The sequence below is a fragment of the Myripristis murdjan genome, chromosome 22 (genome assembly GCF_902150065.1).
Source record: "Myripristis murdjan chromosome 22, fMyrMur1.1, whole genome shotgun sequence".
Classification (NCBI taxonomy): Eukaryota; Metazoa; Chordata; class Actinopteri; order Holocentriformes; family Holocentridae; genus Myripristis; species Myripristis murdjan.
In genome coordinates, this window is record NC_044001.1 from 2,450,025 (window position 1) to 2,465,024 (window position 15,000).

The following is a 15,000-nucleotide window of genomic DNA, read 5'->3' on the forward strand; positions in this document are numbered from 1 at the left end:
AACAGAATAAAAACCTTAAAAAGTTAACGTGACAGCACTGTCTTAGAGATGTAATGAAGGGTAACATTAACCCGTGAAAATAAGGGGCAAATTCACTTGATTTCTTTCAAAACATGGAGAAAAACAACTGCAACATTCGTTAAAAAAAAAAAAAAAAAAAAAAAAAAAAAATTACAAGAAAATTACCAGAAAATTAGCACAAACAAAAAATACAAGAAAATTTGCCCCCCCAAAAAAACAACTGAAATTTTGCAAAAAAAAAAAAAAAAAAAAAAAAAGGTTGAAAATTTGTTGTAGTAACTGAAACCGTGCAAAATGTAACGTCGCTGTCCTAGGAAAAAAAAAAATTGGTCTCGCCACTGGTAGCTTCCTGCTGGACGTGGTGCTGTCGATCTGGTACTGCGCTGCGCTGTGATTGGCTGGGAGCTACACACCCGCTGCCCAAAGAGTTCCGAGCTCAGCAAAACAAGACACACACACACACACACACACACACTTCAGTCCTGATGGGTTAGCTTTGTGTTTCAGGAGGATCGGGCTCCTCCAGCCTGCAGCAGCTGATCCTTCTGGAGCGTTCACACCAAACATTAAGTGGATTTGAACTCACGAGGAAACGCCGATGACATCAATTTTGCTTTTTCACATCAGTCACCCGCTGCAAATTCATGTGTCGTTGCGTTGACTTTGTGTGTCGTCCTGTGTTTGGTGTGAACACACGGCTACAGCAACATGAGGAGGAAAAACCTCAAAAGTCAGACACAATAATTCACCATTGGCTGAGGAAAGTGTCATACAGATGCTTCACATCAACACACTGACCAGCTCATACAGGCTGATATTTATATATATTCATATCAAGTTCACACATTTATTTTATTTCACTGTATTTCAATTTATTTTATTTGATTTCTCTTATTGTTTTACGCTCTTCTTATCTTTATTTTAATTATGCGTCTGTCTTTTGTGCAACAGCTGTTTTTATCTGAAGCTCTTTGCCTGAAAACTGCTCAATTAATAAAGTTTTGATTGAAAGATCGATCGGATGATTGATTGATTGGCAGGACTGAGTTCCTCTGCTGCTGACTGTGATGACAGAAAAAAAAAACTACATCTCTCTCTCTCTCTGCTCCAGTTTTTATCCTGATAAGGTGAGTGAGTCCGCTCTCTCTCTCCTCGTCTTCATTTGTAAAGACAAGAAACCCTTTTCTCCGTCTCTGTTCTTTCACCTCTCTCCTCCTTCATTTGCAAAAAGACGAGTGAACTCCTCTTTTCCCCGACTCTTTGCAGAAAAAAGACGAGTATCCTTTCTTCTATCCTTTGCTTTTCCAGCTTTCTACTCGTCTGTTTTTGAAAGAGACGAAGCGAACCGTCCGCTTTTCCTCTCATCTCTTTGTACTCTGTCTCTCTCTGCAAATCACTTTCCCTCAATCCCTCTCTCTCTCTCTCTCTCTCTCTCTCTCTCTTCCTCTCTCTCCCTCGGAGTGGAAACGAGGACAGATTGACTTTGAGATCTGACCTGAGTTAAGACCGGCTGTCAGCAGGTAATGATAGAGACTTACAGAGTGACGCCTCTTCACAGAGAGGGATCACACCTCGTCCTCCACTTAAAAAGAAGCCTTTTAAAATTTAGATCCCTGCTGAGAGAACAGGCTTTCCCTCTGAAATACACCTTGATCGATTCCCCAACTATCCGAGTGCAGCGGCGGCGGGGGAGGAGAGACGAGAGCCGGGCAGAAATCCCCAAAATTAGAGCGGCGGGTTTCTCTTGTTCTGCAAAGAAAGTGCAGAGAGGCCGGGAAGAGACGACGGCTTCTTTTCTCACCCACAAATTACCGCCGTTGCTCTTGTCGCCGTCGGACAAAAAACCCAAGAAACGGCAGAAATGACTTGTGGAGGTGAGGAGGAACGAGGCTTATTTGCTGACTGACGTTTGTCTGCGTGTGAAACGACGTAGGTCGGCTTTGTAATGGAGTTCAGGGCCGCCGAGGTGAGCGAGCGAGTGAGCTCTCGAAGCCGAGCGCCGCCACCGAGCGCAGAGACGACAGAAAACAACAAAACGACACAAAAACCGAGAAACACACAACCTGCAGCCCCCGGCCTCCAGCCTCGTCCTCAGAGGTCGAACCTCAGTTCACCTCCAACAAGGAAAAAAAAAAAAAAAAAAAAAAAAAAAAAAAAAAGAATTAATCCTCCACTTGTTTCCAACGCAGGTTCACTTTTTTCAGGAAGCTGCTGGGAACAAGTATAAATATGTAAAAAAAAAAAAAAAAAAAAAAAAAAAAAAGGCGGAATAATAAGGCGGATCTACCCACTGGCATCAAGAATGAATGAATGACTAAATAAATAAATAAATAAATAAATAAATAATTACAAAAAATACAAAATGATTTTAAAAAGTAATAAAATAATAATAAACATAAATAAATAAATAATTTAACTTCATCTGTATAGCAGCTCTCCAAATGCATTTCCAAAGCGCTTTATATCGCAGGTTTAAATGACACACACACCATTGAAAAACATTAAAACATAAATATAATAAAATGCCAAACATAAGACCTGATCAAACAAGGCATACAGAGCACAGTGAAAATAAAATAAAGGAATACAATAAAAATAAAATAAAGAAAATATTGTAAAAATGAAAAAAAAAAACAGAAAAAAGTAAAAATAAAATAGAGAAAATTCAGTAAAAATAAAATAAAGAAAATAAAGCAAAAATAAAATATACAAAATACAGTAAAAAAAAAATAAAAGTAATAAAAAAAGATTTAAAAAATTTGTTGTGAGTTAAGTTTTCAAAGACGATTCGAGTTTGCGAGCCGGTTCCAGCTCCAGTTTGTAACACGACTGTGGGAGGAAGACACTTGATTCAAGAAAATTTTGGAAACAAGTTGGTTGGTGCCGGAAACAGGTGGGATTATCTAATCCCATTGGTGGATTTTTTTTTTAATCTCGTTTGAAGAAAATCAAGGTTTTCGAGCTGTGAGGAGGAGGCGGACGCTGTCTGGATGATAAACCTCCTGCTGTTTCTTCCCCTCAGAGTCACGGCAGCTTCTGTTTTTACAGCTTCGAAGCTTCTTCAGGGAAAGTGACATTTCATTTGAAGCATCACTTAACATTTTTATGAATAAATAAATCTGTCAGTTAAAGACAGTCAGCCTGTATAAGCTGGTCAGTGTTGATGTGAAGCATCTGTGTGACGCTTTCCTCAGCCAATGGTGAATTATTGTGTGTGACTTTTGAGGTTTTTCCTCCTCATGTTGCTGTAGCCGTGTGTTCAGACCAAACACGGGACGACACACAAAGTCAACGCAACGACACATGAATTTGCAGCGGGTGACGTGAACGATGTGAATTTCCACGTCACGACTGATGTGAAAAAGCAAAATTGATGTCATCAGTGTTTTCTGGTGAGTTGAAATGTTTGAAGTTCAAATCCACTTAGTGTTTGGTGTGAACGCTCCGAAAGGATCAGCTGCTGCAGGCAGGAGGAGCCCGATCCTCCTGAAACACAAAACTAACCCTCTGCATCAGGACTGTGAGCCACTAGCAGTGTGTGTGTGTGTGTGTGTGTGTTAGTGTGTGTGTCTTGTTTTGCTGAGCTCGGGACTCTTTGCGCAGCAGGTGTGTAGCTCCCAGCCAATCACAGCGCAGCGTGGTGCCAGCTCAACAGCACCACGTCCAATAGGAAGCAGTGAAAATCGTGGAGAAAAGTAAATCAAGCGAGGAACTGCTGGACAAATGTTTTTCCTAAGACAGCAACATTACATTTCCATCGCTGTCCTAGGAAAAAAAAAAAAAAAAATCCCTCTCTTTCTGCATTTCAGTAACTGGAAGATTCTTCTGGATCTGTGTATTTCCATGTGTGGAGCAAATAAATAATGACATGAAATGAAAAAATGAGCCTTCACAATTGAAATTTGCCGTGCAGCCAGCATGACTTCCTTTTTGATTTTTCTCTTTACTGAAGTGGCTTTCACATCAGAAACACCTGATCTGAGCCGCAGCTCACCGCACCGTCACGAAGAGTCAAACCTCACAGTAAAGTCCAGACCAAATGATTTAATGGTGGGGAAAAAAATGACAAAATCTAAATCTGACGCATCATCCAGGACATGAATCCTGTCCGAGCCGGGCTGATATGACAGGCAGACATGACAGACGGTGCACAGGACTATCACAAAATAAAATAAAATAAAATAAAAAAACGTATTCCTCCTCATGCGATTAGGAAGAAAACTTCAACTCGGTTGTGAAACAAGTTGGGAATGGTTACGTCGCCGCCCCTGAAATCAGCTTTCATACAATCAGAGTTCATAAGCCCCGAAGACAGGAGGATTTCTCTACAATCTCACCGTTCTCCGCTCAGCCGCCAGGATGAGGGAGGAAAAAAAAAAGAAAGAAAGAAAGAAAGAGAGAAAGACACGGCAGCTCCGTCGCCCCGTAGCCATCCATTTCCGAAAGCCCCCCTTTCAGAGAAGAAATTAATTTTGAAAGAGGAAGAATAAAAGGAGCGGCGGAGGTGACAGGAGGTTCTGTATTAGACTAAAACCGAGTCATTTATACTTGTGGCTGTCGGCTCCCCTGCCTGACCTCTCATCCACACAGCAGACACACACACGAATAATCTCCTTTCACATTTCCCTTTTTTTTTTTCTTTAACACACCCTGACCCCTCCTCCCTCCTTCCTCCTCTTCCCTCTCTTTCGCTCCGTCTGACCCCACCGGGCCACCGTACAGTCACTCCCCGATTGCCACTCTGGATGTTAAGGGCTCAGGAACTTTGGAGGAGGTAATTGAAAAAGTTTTGCAGAGATTTTTCTTTTTTTTTTTTCTTTTTTTTTTTCTCCTCCTCACCCTCCCCCGAGGGAATATGCAGCGTTTTTTATCTGCTGAAGTGTACGACAATATTTTAAGTTTTTGTCATATTTTGTGATAGCGATGACAGGCCGGCGTCGCTGGCAGAGCTCAAGGAGATCGGCTGGCATTCATCAGGCGGCGGCGGCGGCGGTGGCGGCGAGGTGGTTCGGCTGAAGTTTTCAGGTTAAAATCCACCGAGAGTGTTTCAGCGTTTCTCATGCATGTATGTATGCATGTATGATGTGTGCAAAGAAAAAAAAAAAAAAAGGAACACATCGCCAGTGTTTTCTGAAATCACTGCCAGGCCAGAAAAACACCGGCGTGGTTTCTCTTTTTCATTTCAGCTTTCTCCAAACCAACTGGAGCCAATGTGAGGCTGTTTCTTTACATTTGTAAAAACGAGCCCAAACAGCAGGCGGCAAAGCAAATGTCCAATATCACCATTTTCATTTTTAGGGTAACTCTTGTTTAATGACTCCTTTAGGGTTTGGAGACACTGCGGTAATGACGGCAGACATAAATATACACGTAAATGGCATTACTAGAGATACATTTACATGATTTATTTATGTCCACATCAGAGAATATAATAGGGACGCACCCGAATCTGAAGCCAAGTAACAAAACACGGTTTCTGATCAGTTTGAGCCACCCCCACTTTTTTCCCCGAGTCCAAATCCAAATGATTTTGCCTCAAAGCAAACACAAATATAAACACAAATGTAAATATAAATACAGGTAGTGGAGCCTCCGCAGAGCTCTAGGATGTAAATATGAACGGCTCAAAAGAAGCAGATGCACTCGCATGTCAGTGCAGTTCAGATACAGACACACACACACACACACACACACAAATATATACCCAACTATATTAGTGCTTCAGTATTTGTATTTGAGAGTGTATCTGACGGTATGTGACTGTAGTTGAGTGTATCTGACTGTAGCTGAGTGTATCTGACTGTAGTTAAGAGTGTATCTGACTGTAGTTGAGTGTATCTGACTGTAGTTAAGAGTGTATCTGACTGTATCTGACAGTATCTGACTGTAGTTGAGTGTATCTGACAGTATCTGACAGAATCTGACTGTAATTGAGTGTATCTGACTGTATCTGACAGTATCTGACTGTAGTTGGATGTATCTGACTGTAGTTAAGAGTGTATCTGACTGTAGTTGAGTGTATCTGACTGTATCTGGCAGTATCTGACTGTAGTTGAGCGTATCTGACTGTATCTGACAGTATCTGACTGTAGTTGAATGTATCTGACTGTAGTTAAGAGTGTATCTGGCTGTAGGTAGTAGTGTATCTGACTGTAGTTGAGTGTATCTGACAGTATCTGACTGTAGTTAAGAGTGTATCTGACTGTAGCTGAGTGTATCTGACTGTACTTAATAGTGTATCTGACTGTAGTTGAGTGTATCTGACTGTAGTTAAGAGTGTATCTGACTGTATCTGACAGTATCTGACTGTAGTTGAGTGTATCTGACTGTATCTGACAGTATCTGACTGTAGTTGAGTGTATCTGACTGTAGTTAAGAGTGTATCTGACTGTAGTTAATAGTGTATCTGACTGTAGTTGAGTGTATCTGACTGTAGTTAAGTGTATCTGACTGTAGTTAAGAGTGTATCTGACTGTAGTTAAGTGTATCTGACTGTATTTGAGAGTGTATCTGACTGTAGTTAAGAGTGTATCTGACTGTATCTGACTGTAGTTAGGAGTGTATCTGACTGTAGTTAAGTGTATCTGACTGTAGTTGAGACTGTATCTGACTGTAGTTAAGTGTATCTGACTGTATTTGAGAGTGTACCTGACTGTAGTTAAGAGTGTATCTGACTGTATCTGACAGTATCTGACATTTGAGAGTGTATCTGACTGTAGTTGACTGTATCTGACTGTATTTGACTGTATCTGACTGTAGCTGAGCGGGGCGGTCTGTGGTTTGAAGGTCTGTTGTCCTTGCTGTGTGTTATTTGTTGTTCTGCCTCGGTGTGTTTCACCGCCTCCAGCACGGTGAAACGCCTCCTCAGGTTTTACCAGCACAGTAAAGATCTGACTGCAGCAACAAACAGCAAGCTGCAAATCATCTGGACAGCTACTGAGCAGGGACAAGCAATCTGTGTGTGTGTGTGTGTGTGTGTGTGTGTGTGTGTGTGTGTAGGATAGAGAGAGAGAGAGAGAGAGAGAGAGGGAGTGCAGTGTATTATAGCTCCTGACAAGGGTAATGAGATTGTAGAGTTGCCGCTTGGAAACTTTTCAAAGATACCGGAGAGGAAATCTTCTCTAAGTGGCTTTTAACTTTCACAAAGTTAAATGTCGGACTCTGTGCTGCTGAGACGGGGGACACAGTCCTGCCCGCTGACATCACAGCCCGTTCACTATTCAATTCCTACCCTTATTTATTTATTCATTTATTTATTTTTATTTTTTATTTTTTTATTTAGCTTCCACTCTGAGTGCAGGACACCGCACACAGGAAGTGACCGATCCCGGCTCAACGCTGACTGAACACCAACTTCAAACCAACACAGCTCACTTTGCTGACACCGCCACCCACGAGAATTCTGGGTAATGAAGTCTTTTGATTTCCAACATTTACTGTGGGCTGCCGTTTGGGGTCAGCCGCTGTGTGAAGCCTCTCACTGCAGCTTTAAAGGCTGCATGCACAACTTTGTGTTTGTCAAATAAATAATAAAAAAATGTTGTGCGTTGCTTTCTCATTTTTTGTTTTTTAAAGGCCAGAAGAAGAAAATCCATTCACAGCCTTGACTTCAGCCGCTCTGTTTTCACCGCAGGTATGTAAATTAAAAACCTTTACCGTTACCGTCTGTGCCACAAAGTGATCTGCCTTTGTGCCGTAAAGCAATCTAGCAGATTTAGATGCAGTTTTTTGTCTTTCGACTCAAATGCATTTTGGTTTTAGTCACATTTTCATCATTTGAATTTCATTAGTTTAAGTATAATATTTATGAAGTAGTTTTAAAAGTTTTAGTCAAATTCTTCTGAATCATTTTTCACCTTCTTCTCTGTAAATTCCTCATTAAACGATTTGCTAGTGACCTTTATGCATAAATTAATCTGATTCCTCATTACAGCTGCACTTTGTATCTAGCTTTTGTTTTAATTAAATATCAGAAGTTAAGTTTGCTCATGGGTCTGTCAGCAGCTGTTTTCATTCGTCTGTTTCTGACATTTTCATTTCCACCTTTTTTCATTTATTGAGGAAAATCTCATCACAGTTTTTGTAAAAAAAAAAAAGTTTCTGTTTCGCCATTGGCGAAGTGTTGTTGATGAATATTTCTAGTTTTGGTTGTGGTCAACAAACTGAGCAGGGCGCCCTCATCGGCCAATCAGAGTGGAGTATTTGGCGAGGCGTCGGTACTCACGGTCCAGATGACTGTGTCTGATTCCCTCCACATCTTCAGCATGAATGAACTGGTAGCACCGCTTCCCCACGATGTCCACCGGAGTCAGGTCCATGTAGTCACTGATCCTGCACGCACACACACACACACACACACACACACACACACGCTGTTAACACGCTGCTCCTGCCGCCCAAACACACACAGCAGCAGAAATACAAGTCGATGTTGTGCAAAATGACAACAGAATAATTAATGAAAATATAGGAAAATAATGCAAGAATAAAAGAATATATGCATTAAAGAAATCTACTCAGCTTGTGACACACAGAGAGAGAGAGAGAGAGAGAGACGCCTTGAAAGCAAAACGAGTTAATATTTGTCAGATTAAAGATGCCATTTCTCTGGCGTTCAAAGACAAACCTTCCTCTGGAACATGGAGCCCAAACTGAAAACACACGGCCCGGTCAAAAATGAATTTAACACTGAAAACGATGTGAAAAAATAAATCTGACAAAAAGAAAATTAGACGTGGGATGCTGCCTTTACATTTGGAAAACAGGTCGTTATTGCTGGAACCAACGAAGGGGAGGCATTTTTAGAGCTGAAAATGAAATGCAATTTATTTTACAGAAACATTACACACACACACACACACACACACACACACACACATAGATACAGACACAGAAATATAGAAAAGCTCAACAGAGGAGATTTTGATTATTAATTTCCGACTTACAAAAACTGAAAATGGTGCATGAGAAGGAATGTAAACATACGTCACTGCACATTTGACTTGAATCGGTTATGGCACATGCACGTGTGTGCCTTAATCCCATTATAATCCAACGTGCGTGTGTGTGTGTGAGGCGTTTGCTGTCCCGGTTTGCACCGTAGAAAACACCTGAAACGTTGGAAGTGTGGAACATGCAGGTTGTCCGTGTGCACATCTGCGGCAGACACGAGTGCACAAACAAACAAATAATAAATAAATAAATAAATAAATAAAAGGAATGAGAAGCTCTACAAGCGAGATTGAAGCCAGTCCGTCTATTGTGGAGCGAACAGACGTCGGCTTTAAAAGGTTTAATTTGAACAAATTCGCCACAGGATAGACAGAACAATTTCCCTGCTATCATTCTGATAGAAAAGGAGGGGGGTGGAGGAGGTGCAGGAGGTGCAGGAGGAGGTGGTGGTGGTGGTGGTGGTGGCGGAGGTGGAGGTGGTGGGGGGGGGGGGTTAATGTCTGGCAGGCAGATAACAGCACACTCTGCTCTTTAGAAAAGCCATCCTACCATTTTCTCATTCTCTTAGAAACTCATCCTCCAAATGGGGCTGTAATGGGAGCGGCGCTCGCCTCTCTCTGTTCGCCGCAGAACGCCTCCTATCGCTCCGCATTGAATATCATCTGCCGCGCATTGTGTCCCTGCCCCAAAAAAGCAATCTGTCTACTATCATTTCAGTGTCCTCCCCCCTCCTCCTCCTCCTCCTCCTCCTGCTCCCTTCTTCTTTTTCTGCTTTTTTTTTTTTTTTTTTAAACAGGAAAGGAGTTATTTCTGATAGATATTCCCCCCGACCGGTTAACTCCTGAGTGAGATCCTGATGCCAATCTGTTTTATCTGGACAGAAAGACGGAGATGGATCCATCACAGACATATTTCACTGCTAAACCAGGGAGGATTGGCTCAGATTTTCCTCATGAATAAGAAGCTCTGATAGGGGAGATTTTTTTTTTTTTTTTTCCCAGGCTTGTATTTTGATGGCAGTTGAACAGCAGCTGTGAAACATGGCTGGGAAAAGTGTCGGGACAATGCAGCTTTGTGTGTGTGTGTGTGTGTGTGTGTGTGTGTGTGTGTGTGTGTGTGTGTGTGACACGCCGGTGGTCGCCACGCCGCCGCGTCCTCTGAAAAGACGACTTAATGAAATAAAAAGCACGTCAGAATATCTCGTCCAAATCCTTAAAAGAACTTTTCATTGAGATCTGCCGTGCAATTACACGCGCTGCATTCATCTGATGTGAAGGAGCTGATTGACGGTTCGTGAATGAAATGCCGTCTGAAGATTGGACGTTTTGTAAAAGATGAATTAAAATACGTCCAAATCCACATGTGAGCCGCACTCTCTCTCTGTATGTGCATGTGATGTGGTGATGCGCTCTCTGCTGATGTTCCACTGAGGAGGAGGAAGGAGATGGACTCAGAAGCTCCATCACAAGTTTTGAGGGTTTTTTTCCTCATAAATTTACTTTAATCTCACTTTAATCTTGAAAATTCTGTGTTTTTTTTTTTTTTTCTCTGAATATTACCCCAAGCCCTCCCATGGCTGCAGATTTTTTCCTACCTATGCTTTTGTAGTTTTTCTCAGCAAAATGTTCAGAAATCGAGGTTTTACCGAAGCCAGACGAGTTTGAGAGCCACCAGTTTAATGTGTGTGTTTCTTCTCACATGCAGGGGAATGGAGGTTGTGACTGGGATTTTAATTTTGCAGTGAACTATTCCTTTAATTGCGAGCTACACTAACACTTTTTAAAAAATGTAATGAATACCATCTAGTTTTTTTTTTTTTTTTTAATTGGATTAAGACTTCATGAGAACAGCTTCATGAACACATCAAAACCAGCTGTGGCCATTTCAGTTCAAAAGTCTCTTCAAAATAAAAGTTGCAGCTGTGGTGTTAGGGATCAAAATTTGGATCAAATCAAGATTCACCTTTGACTGGGCGGGGACTGCTCACCTGTTCTCACAGTAAATAAAAACAAACTCTGAGGTGGGCGGGGCCTGCTCACCTGTTCTCGCAGTAAACCAAAAGAAAGTCTGAGGTGGGCGGGGCCTGCTCACCTGTTCTCGCAGTAGATAAAAAGAAACTCGGAGGTGGGCGGGGCCTGCTCACCTGTTCTCGCAGTAGATAAAACAAACTCTGAGGTGGGCGGGGCCTGCTCACCTGTTCTCGCAGTAAACCAAAAGAAACTCTGAGGTGGGCGGGGCCTGCTCAGCTTTTCTCGCAGTAAACCAAAAGAAACTCTGAGGTGGGCGGGGCCTGCTCACCTGTTCTCGCAGTAAACCAAAAGAAAGTCTGAGGTGGGCGGGGCCTGCTCACCTGTTCTCGCAGTAGATAAAAAGAAACTCGGAGGTGGGCGGGGCCTGCTCACCTGTTCTCGCAGTAGATAAAACAAACTCTGAGGTGGGCGGGGCCTGCTCACCTGTTCTCGCAGTAAACCAAAAGAAACTCTGAGGTGGGCGGGGCCTGCTCAGCTTTTCTCGCAGTAAACCAAAAGAAACTCTGAGGTGGGCGGGGCCTGCTCACCTGTTCTCGCAGTAGATAAAAGAAACTCTGAGGTGGGCGGGGCCTGCTCACCTGTTCTCGCAGTAAACCAAAAGAAAGTCTGAGGTGGGCGGGGCCTGCTCAGCTTTTCTTGCAGTAAACCAAAAGAAACTCTGAGGTGGGCGGGGCCTGCTCACCTGTTCTCGCAGTAAACCAAAAGAAAGTCTGAGGTGGGCGGGGCCTGCTCAGCTTTTCTTGCAGTAAACCAAAAGAAACTCTGAGGTGGGCGGGGCCTGCTCACCTGTTCTCGCAGTAGACGATGTTGAGGTCCATGTTGACGCGGGTGACGAACATCTGACAGTCGATGCGGACCTCGTTGATGGTGGGCGGCGGCAGAGCGTGAGCCACCACCACCATCCCCATGATCTGATTGGGCACCGAGCGACTGTGAGTCAGAGCCATCCTGATCCGCAGGCGGCCCGTGATGTGGATCACCTGACCAGAGAGAGAGAGAGAGAGAGAGAGAGGGAGGGAGAGAGGGAGGTCAGAGGTCAGACTGTTAGTTTGCATTAAGGCTATATTCATATTTATATATTTTGGACAGCTGTATGTGTTTTGTTTCATGTCTGTCACATCTCTTTGTCTTTCATCTTTTTTCTTTTTCAGTTTTCACTTCGTTTAACTTTCACACTCACTCTCCACTTCATCTTGTCCTCCACCTGCCCGTCTTTCTTTCTTTCTTTCTTTCCTGTCCTTTTATCTGACTCTATTCAGCTCGTCCCTGCATCTATTTCCTTTCCCCCTCAATTTAGCTTTTTCTTTTCCCTTCAACCTGCATCCTTTTCTTTTTCTTTCTCTCTTTCTTTCTTTTTTCATGACACCATTTTTTCCTTTCTCTTCATTTTCCAGCCTAATCGAATAACAGTGATCACTTCATTTTTTTCAATCATCTTTTCCTTCATCTGACCCAATCTCCCTTTTTTCTTTATCTGTTATCTTCTTTCTTTCTTCCTTTCTTTCTTTCTTTGTTTCTCCCCCTTATTCCTTTATTCCTCTTTATTGTCCTCTTACCTGGCTCGCTCTATTCATCTCTTGCCCTCATCTATTTTCTTTTCCCCTCAACCTGTATCTTCTTTCTTTCTTTCTTTCTTTCTTTCTCTTCCCTCTCTATCCTGGCTGTCTAAACGACTTTACAAGCCATTTTAATTCACTGTGTTTATTAGAAACTTCTTGTTTCTTGTGTTTCCGGCCTCGTAAAGACACACGTTCCCTAATTTCCACTTAAAACGTGACAGACGCCGTTTGTTTTCATCACTGCCCCCCACAGTCTCAGCTCAGCACCACAGCGCCACCACCAGGCCAAACACAAGTCCCCAGGCTTCAGGCGGTGACGTCTCACACACCAAACATCACACATACAAAACAAAACCAAACAAAGAAACTTAAATAAAATGCTTGCACCAGTTACGATGGGTGACACGGTCCCTGCTGGCTTGTTTAATGTGATTTTATTTGGCTTTTAACTTTTATTTGAAATCATATTGGAGATCCCGAGGTATTTCCCTCAGTGTCAGTGCGAGACTCTGTCCAACACGTGGAAACACATGGATTAATAGTTATGTTTATAACTCTGAAGCGACTTAAAGGGAAATGAAAACAGAAACGAGCTCCGCAGCTGTCCTCCGTCTCTGTGTGAAAGGGAAGGGAGAGAAATCTTTCCTGAATCGGATCACGACTGGAAACGCCACGAAGAGAACGACAGAGAGGAAAACAAAGTGAACGAAAGTCAGGACGGATAGAGACGAGGTGAAGTGAGGAGAGAGGGGGTTTTATTCTCTTTTTTTTTTTTGGACGGAGTGAGAGCAGAGAGAGACGGAGACACGTTGACGGTCTAATTACCGGGAGCTTTAAAGTTGCTGTGAGCTTTAAAGTCGGGGCGTCCCTGTTGGACGGGGCGGCAGATCTGCAGCCATGTTAATCAGCTGCTGCCCGCCTGGGACATGTTTGCTGTCGTTCCTGCGCTCCCTCGCTCTCCCTCTCCCTCGCCCTCTGTCGCTTTCCTCTTTTCCTTTCACCGATTTTATCGCCTTCATCCTCTTTTTTCCCCTCTTCGTCATTGTGTCAGTCCACAGCTTTTTGTCTTTGCCTCGTCTCTTCATCTCCTCTCCTCTTTATGTCACTACGTTTAACTCCCGCACTTTCGCTCTGCACTTCTTTTTCTCTTTCGGCCATCATTTTTTCCTTCATCTAAACCCTCTCTTTCTTTCTTTTTTCTTTCTTTTTGATTTTCTTTCTTTTTTCCTGCCTTCTGCTTTATTCCTTTATTCCTATTTCTGTCCTTTTATGACTCCTCCTATTCATCTCTTTCCACGATCTCTTTTCTTTTTCCCTTCAATTTCCCTTTTTCTTTTCCCTTCAACCTGTATTTTTCTTTCTTTCTTTCTTTCTTTCTTTCTTTCTTTCTTTCTTTCTAAACAGCAAATACATTCGACTGTAAACACTAACAAATAATAACGTGATGATAAAAAAAAAAAATCAAAAGCAATTCCATTCAACTGGGAGAAAACTTGCCCTGATCCTTCATCTCTCACTTCCAAACATGATATCTCTCTCATTTTTATCTCGTTTATGAGCTCTGTTCGTTTCTCTCTCGCTCCTCCTCCCTCTGTTTCACACTTTCACACTTTTATTTCCTCCCTCTCTCTCTGCAGACAGACGGACTGTAATCATCATAATCGTTGACTCTGAGGAGCAGAGAGCAGAGATGTGACGCTCACCTCACACCGGCTGTGAAGCATCACCATGTAAAGAGATCATTTCCCAGGAAAAGCAGTTGCTTAAGACCCCCAAACCACCGGGAGGCGCTGTTCCACACCAACCCTGCTGCTGTCTGTGGTCCTGATGCTGCAACCATGCCAACTCTGTCACTGTTACTACACCAAGTCTGCTGCCATCTGTGGTCCTGATGATGCTACCATGGCAACGCTGCTGCTGTTACCATGCCAACTCTGTCGCTGTCCATGGTCCTGATGCTGTCACCATGACAACTCTCTGATTGTTGTTACCATGCCAACTCTGCTGCTGTCTGTGCTCCTGATGCTGTTACCACGGAAACAATGATGTCGTTACCATCCCAATTTTGTCGCCGTCCTGGGTCCTGATGCTGTTACCATGGAAACAATGCTGTTGTTACCATGACAACTCTGCTGCCATCTGTGGTCCTGATGCTGTTACCACGGAAACAATGATGTCGTTACCATGTCAATTCTGTCGCCGTCCTTGGTTCTGATGCTGTTACCGTGCCAACTCTGTGGTCCTGATGCTGTTACCGTGCCAACTCTGTGGTTCTGATGCTGTTACCGTGCCAACTCTGTGGTCCTGATGCTGTTTACCGTTCTAACTCTGTGGTCCTGATGCTGTTACCGTGCCAACTCTGCCACCATCCGTGGTCCTGATGCTGTTACCATGCCAACTCTGTGGTTCTGATGCTGTTACCATGCCAACTCTGTGGT

The 15,000-nt window shown here is 43.1% G+C and overlaps 1 protein-coding gene and 1 pseudogene across 1 annotated transcript in view; both read right to left on the reverse strand.

Annotated features, from left to right (window-relative positions):
• The window catches only part of LOC115353980 (tripartite motif-containing protein 35-like), a 993,629-nt pseudogene that overhangs the window by 181,802 nt on the left and 796,827 nt on the right, over positions 1-15,000 (reverse strand).
• Positions 1-15,000, reverse strand: part of npas3 (neuronal PAS domain protein 3) — a 357,351-nt gene that overhangs the window by 15,953 nt on the left and 326,398 nt on the right. Inside the window, exons 8-9 of the mRNA XM_030044091.1 lie at positions 11,790-11,983; positions 8,246-8,352 (exon numbers count right to left, since the gene is read on the reverse strand). Coding sequence (XP_029899951.1) covers positions 8,246-8,352; positions 11,790-11,983 — 301 coding nt within the window. The remainder of the gene's footprint in view (positions 1-8,245; positions 8,353-11,789; positions 11,984-15,000) is intronic.